This window comes from Bemisia tabaci, chromosome 5 (genome assembly GCF_918797505.1).
Source record: "Bemisia tabaci chromosome 5, PGI_BMITA_v3".
NCBI classification, from domain to species: Eukaryota; Metazoa; Arthropoda; class Insecta; order Hemiptera; family Aleyrodidae; genus Bemisia; species Bemisia tabaci.
Window position 1 is genome coordinate 44,531,839 of NC_092797.1, and position 6,000 is coordinate 44,537,838.

The following is a 6,000-nucleotide window of genomic DNA, read 5'->3' on the forward strand; positions in this document are numbered from 1 at the left end:
GTCTCATGCAAACTTATCGAGAGCTATAAGGTTAAATTGGATTGAATTTTGCAAAAAGGAACCAGGAACATTGCCATGTGTTGCTGAGATTGTGCAACTTCACCCTTGCCACAAAACTACCGTAATCGTGCAAAAATATGACATTTAGGTACATAGACATTCTTGTCTGAAATTTACAGTTTTTAGCGTGTAAAATAGAAAATGTTTATAGATGATCAGGTTTTCTTCCGGGACAAAAGAAGTTACACAATCTTAGCAACATTGCAACACTCTTTAGTTCCTTTTTACAAAATACAATCTAATTATTATTCGCATGTTTGACACAACTTTGAGGTTGAATACTAAAAACAAGTGAATGATATTTTGGTACAATCGTATGCCTGGCTCTACACTTTGTACCCATCCTTTCTTTTTTTACGCATGAATTGTACAGAGGGCTTCTTGTATCGTGATGAACTCCAAAAGGCAATCTTCATTCGAAAATTTCTCCCCAGTTCAAGGACAAACCAATCATGAAATTTGTGTGCTAATTTGTCTGCTTACCTCGTATGGGCTGTATCTAGAAGATTATTCATACAAAAGAAAAATGAAACTACAGTATGATTTGCCAAAAATTACATTTTTTGAAAAGCTAATGCCATTCATTCAGTGTCTCCATACCCAATGTCATCAATTAGCAGGTATGTCTTAAATTTGGTGAATTTCATGTTTTAGATGAAACTACTAGGAGAGCTGAGCACGAGAATATGGTTTCTATATTTAATAATATTATTGGAGGGGATTTGATAAAATAACCGAACCTGCTGTTAAAACAAGTGTGTTTAAATGAAAAATACCGCCAAGTGTCGTCACAAGGCGGTGCATTCTTTCACTTTTAAATCTATTTTCCTGCCATTTACCTTATCAGATAAAAATTATGGAAAATACTGTAAACTCAAATTACTAAGCACTTTCAGATGAAGTTATAGAATTTGTTCATGCAAATCATCCATGGTCTATAAAATTAACTAGCTGATCGTTGACGTAGTATTCATATTTTGATGTGAGCAAACACTTTTTTTTTAAATTCTTTTTGCAACATTTTTCTGAAGTTTTATATACTTAGCCTTGGCCACACAAGCAATGGTCTGTTGAACTTTGCCAGAGCATTTCGCCAAAATTTTAGCTGCACATCGTTTTACGTCCCTTTTCTCTGCGCAGACGGAACTCAGCTAAAACTCATCCCGCTAAAGTTCCGGAAACTTTGGACAAGGCCTAATAAATCAGAAATTTCATGACACACACACACACTACTACTACTTTTCTACTGCTCCCAATGTTATGGATCAGCACTCCCTTCGCGAAAATTTTTGTTCTGGGTTCACATTGGTTGGAATTTTGGCTATCATATTCGATCGTTCAAAATCCAGCGGTGAAACTCGGTGCCGGCGCACGCTGGATCGAGTCAATGGGAGAAGTCGGACAAAATGAGCAAACTTTAAACGCTTATAACTCCGTTTATACAAGACTTAGAAGTTCTAAAAGTGGTTCCATTGGTTTTCTCGTGAAATTTTCTTCAGCAGGCACCCCATATTGTTTAAAATCTGACGAAATAAACGTAAAAATTTGCAAGTTTAGTCAAAAGTATCTTGTCCGACTTCTCTAATTGCCTCGATCCACTGTGCGGCGTCTGGGCGTCTGTAAAGCGCCCGAAAACCTCGAGTGATATGAATGCGAAGTAAAATTACCATCAAAAAAACGTGTAACACTTCGCAAAAAGAATAGATTCCGTTCCGTAATAGTGTATCGACGGTAAAACTACTAGACACATATCTAGTTTGCGATGTTTTAAAATCTCCGTTCCTATCTTATTTTTTGAGGAGAACAAATCAAAATCATTTTTTAAAGTTTTCACAGAGTTTTCTTCGTGCAGAGAGGAAAGCTCACGGAAGTTATCAAGAATTGACATGGAGTAGTTTACCATTTAAAAAATAAAGTATGACAGGAGGTCTGCTACGTCACAAACCGAGATACGTATCACTGTGTAAGGAAGAATAGATTCTGCTCCGCACTCATATCACCATAGGCGCATCTGCACACTTCGAATGGGAGGGGCGAGAGGGGTGTTCGGGGGCTTCCCCCAGAAAATTTTCAAAATATTAAAGCATCAAATATGCAGTTTCCGTCAATTTTGTCATAAATAATCACCAAATACATATGGACGTATTTCTGCCAAACGGAACTATGTGCACTAAGACATGAGCCCTGAGACCCATGACAATACATGCATAACAGATCTCACGTCATGATGCATATAGTTCCGTTTGGCAGAAATACGTCCATGCAAGCCTCGTACTTCTACTCTCTCTCCTCCATGCTTTAAATCTTTCTTTTCCCCCCTTTTTCTTCCTCCTTTATTTTGGACGAACGCGAGGGGGGGAGGGGAGCGTGCGCCCCCTTCGCCGCCCCCCTCCCCTTGGACCTGCCTACGCATATCACTCAGTGGCGTGGCGTCCTTTGCGATATATCGATTGATCTGCCCTTTGAACCTATGGAAAGGATCGATGAACAAGGTGTTCGCAACGACACTTGATAATCGATTCTTTACCACAGCTTTACATGGGGAAATATCGAAAATCGATCATTACGCCACGCCACTGATATCACTCGGAGTTTTTGGGCGCTATACATATCCGGCACAGAATTTCACTCCCCGATTTTTAACATTGTACACATATCTTTGGTCTGAAATTGATGACTATACCTGTGAAATTATTCGGCACCGTTATGGCATTCAAGAAATCCATGATTCCATTGTAAACGGGCTCCTCCGAGGTACTGTGCCCCTCGCCGAACGCCAAACTCTCGACGGCACTTGTGAAATTGGTGGCCGTTAAAAAATCGCTCATTAATTGGAAGATGCTCAAGGCCGCGTCTGAAAGCTCGTTGCTCTTGAAGGCTCCCGATTGGGTGTACGGTGCTGGGCTGTAATTTTTGCTTTGCATGATCTGCATCGGCATTTTCAGTAGCGGAGGCAGCATTCGGAAGAATGCCTTTAGGGGCTGTAGTATCTTCGACACGGTGGAGATCAACGGTATCATCTGATCGATCGCCATCGCCTAAAAATTTGAGATGGATTTAGATTCTTGGATCTACAAACACTGATAAAAAATGTGTGTTCTTGTGTTACTGTCGGTTAATATAAGGAGTGAAACACATAACCAACACTGGAAAAAAAACACATTGGATCTAGAGTCCAGACTCTTAAAAACATCGAACAAGAAAAAGTACTCTTGATTCAATCAGAATCTAGCTTAAATCAAGAACCAAGCCTCTTAATTTAAGCGGATTTCGTTTTGATTCAAGCAAAAATCCGATTGAATCAAGAGTATTTTTCCTTGTCAATGTGATCAAGAGTCTGGACTCTAGATCCAATGAGTTTTTTTTTTCCAGTGAACACAAATGTGTTTGGTACAGTTTGCGGTAAATTTAACGCAAAAACCAATAGAGAGGCTGGGAAAATGCATTCCTCTAATTGCGACGTTACTACTCCACATCCCCAATCATTTTTTATTACATTTCTTCAAGAAAATTAGCTGACGCTCTCTTGGAATCGTCAACCTAAGGCTAGGGTTATTTAAAGTTTTACTTTCCGAATTAACCAAACTTTTGTGTTGACTTTTCTCTCTGTGCAGTTCGATACAATAGACAACGCGTATTGAATGTTAAACTCCAAAATTCAAGCCAAGCGCGTTAAGAGCTCATTCCAAAATGATACAGATAATATAGGCTTTTGTCCGGATAAACCGAGATGCACCACTTCACCAGGGCATATCGCAATTTGCCCTTGGCAACTTTCGGCATATTGCAATCTGCCTGGAGGTATCTTCATTGGCAAAATCATTTCAAGATATGCCCGAAACGCGTTTGGCAACTCATGATTTAACGGTTAAGCTCAAACTTATCCCTCATCTCTTAGGGGCCCGAGCTGGGTCAAATAGAACTGAGGTAAAAACAAGCGACCCGCGAGTTTTATGAGGCTAGTACATACGAGTTTTAGATATCCGAAAACAGAATCAGGTATCAAATTGAAAAAAAGGAAAAGTCGACTGTCAATAACGCCGAATATAGGAGAGAAATATTCAGGCTTCCTGAATATTTGTTTTTTAACTCTTTGTTTTTTAACTCTTCTCCCGAATCTGAGCGACACCTCATTCGCAGCATAGAGCGGAGTAGTGCGAGTTCACGCCTTCACCATCGCGCCTTCAATTTTGCAGATGCAACACGGACATCCATCAAGTACGAATAGTTGTATCTCTGCGCCTTCAACAACGCGCGTCCTCTCCCTCGCTTTATTTTCATGATTCATTGGTGCCGTTTGTCCTGTATGTTTCTACTTTAAAGGCTACGTGAACAACACACCTAAAGATAGGAAATACGTAATCGATCTAGATTTTTTACTTTTTTTATCGAATTCAGGAGCCTTTGTATTCTCCTTACTCTTTATCTGGTTTCTCTCAATACCATTTTCATAATCCAAGAAGTATCGCGGTTTATTGATTTACCTTCTATCACTATCAATTTCCGGTATTGTTCTTTTAGAGACATGTGAGTTATAGAAATAATAGTACGGAATACATCAATAATAGGCCTAAAACATGCGGGAAAGTTCTAATACTGTCGTATTAGAAAAGCGCTCAGGTGTTAGTAAATGTATTTAGTGAAGAAAGGACGTATAAACTCCGTCGACTTGGCCGGGAAATGGAAATAAAACATCAGCTGATAGCAAACAAAGGTTACCAAGGAAACCGTAAACGCGTATTTTTGTTTCCCGAAAATGAGCTCATTGTTGAGCTCATCAGGCGCGTTTTTTTTAGGCTTCATTTGAGTTCAACAATCAATTTCGATAAGAATTACTCTACCGCTAAGAAATTTTCTTATAGACATACGATCGAAACTACCTGCGCATTACGTTAAAAGCATAAAATACAGTTTTTCACAGCTTTATTTATTTTAAAAATGGACCCCCCCCCCCCCAAAAAAAAAAAACCTACACATCGATGAGCTGGTGCGCCATTTAAACGCATTAGCACTAGTATACTAGTACTCAGAGGCAAGTCGAAATCAAAAAGCGCTGCCTATCGGCTGAGCGCTTAAAAATAGCCGACAATAATTTGCATCCATTTTTATTTCAATAAAAAATTGCCTCGAAAGGAAATACACTACTTAATGATGTAAGCTCGTGAAAAGGTTTGGAAAACTGCATAAAGTTTCTTCTTATGCTACACCAGATGAGTCATTTCCGAGTCCTTTACCAAAGTCTCTGAGTAGATGGATCACTTTTTCCGCATCTTTTCCGAATTCTTTTTCTATTTTTCGGATTCTTCGAATTTCTTATTATTTTGTACCTACCTTGGGCTCCTTACCTTCGTATGGTATCAAAATTAGGTCACTTGGCAAAAATAATTTTCACAATGTGATTCTTTTGAAGATTCACACACATCAAAGTACAAACATTTGATTTTAAAATTATCAATTAAAACGACCTATTCATATAGAAAAAATTAGCACGTGCCAGTTTCCCGACGGTAGGATTTAAGAGGGACTACCCGCGCGAGAGGGAACCGGAAAACTTTAAACGAGCGGTCTTTAATTTTCGCCAATAGCCAATCGTTTATGACCGACGTTGTAAAATCGAACATGATCGGCCATAGACCACCGGATAGGCTATAGGATACAGAATTAAGAAACAAAAGACGTGTTTCCTCATTAAAACTTCCACATTGATAACGTCTGATTTTTTCCGAAACTAACTCGTTAGTAAGAAATTTATGTTTATTATGTTTATAGTAGCACATTAAAATCAGTTAACTCATACATCTTCCTTCCTAAAAAAAAAAAAAAAAAAAAAAAAAAAAAAAAAAAAAAATCTCAGAATCATTGTAAGCTAAACATGCAATCAATGAGAATAAACAACTGTTTGGGAGAGAAGACTAGCGAAAAGATCGATCAGCACACTGA

At 38.6% G+C, this 6,000-nt stretch overlaps 1 protein-coding gene across 2 annotated transcripts; it reads right to left on the reverse strand.

Annotated features, from left to right (window-relative positions):
* Window positions 1-346: 346 nt before the first annotated feature.
* LOC109032217 (uncharacterized) lies at window positions 347-5,765 on the reverse strand. 2 transcript variants are annotated; one of them, XM_019044242.2, is made up of 3 exons: window positions 5,406-5,765; window positions 2,744-3,098; window positions 347-559 (listed from the first exon to the last, which is right to left on the reverse strand). In XM_019044242.2, the coding sequence occupies exons 2-3, from the start codon at window positions 3,093-3,095 to the stop codon at window positions 540-542; spliced, it is 372 nt and encodes a 123-aa protein (XP_018899787.2). In that variant the 5' UTR covers window positions 3,096-3,098; window positions 5,406-5,765; the 3' UTR covers window positions 347-539. The 2 variants fall into 2 exon arrangements, with proteins under 2 accessions (XP_018899787.2, XP_018899779.2); XM_019044234.2 differs by having other exon boundaries at window positions 5,392-5,762.
* Between the last annotated feature and the right edge of the window lie 235 nt (window positions 5,766-6,000).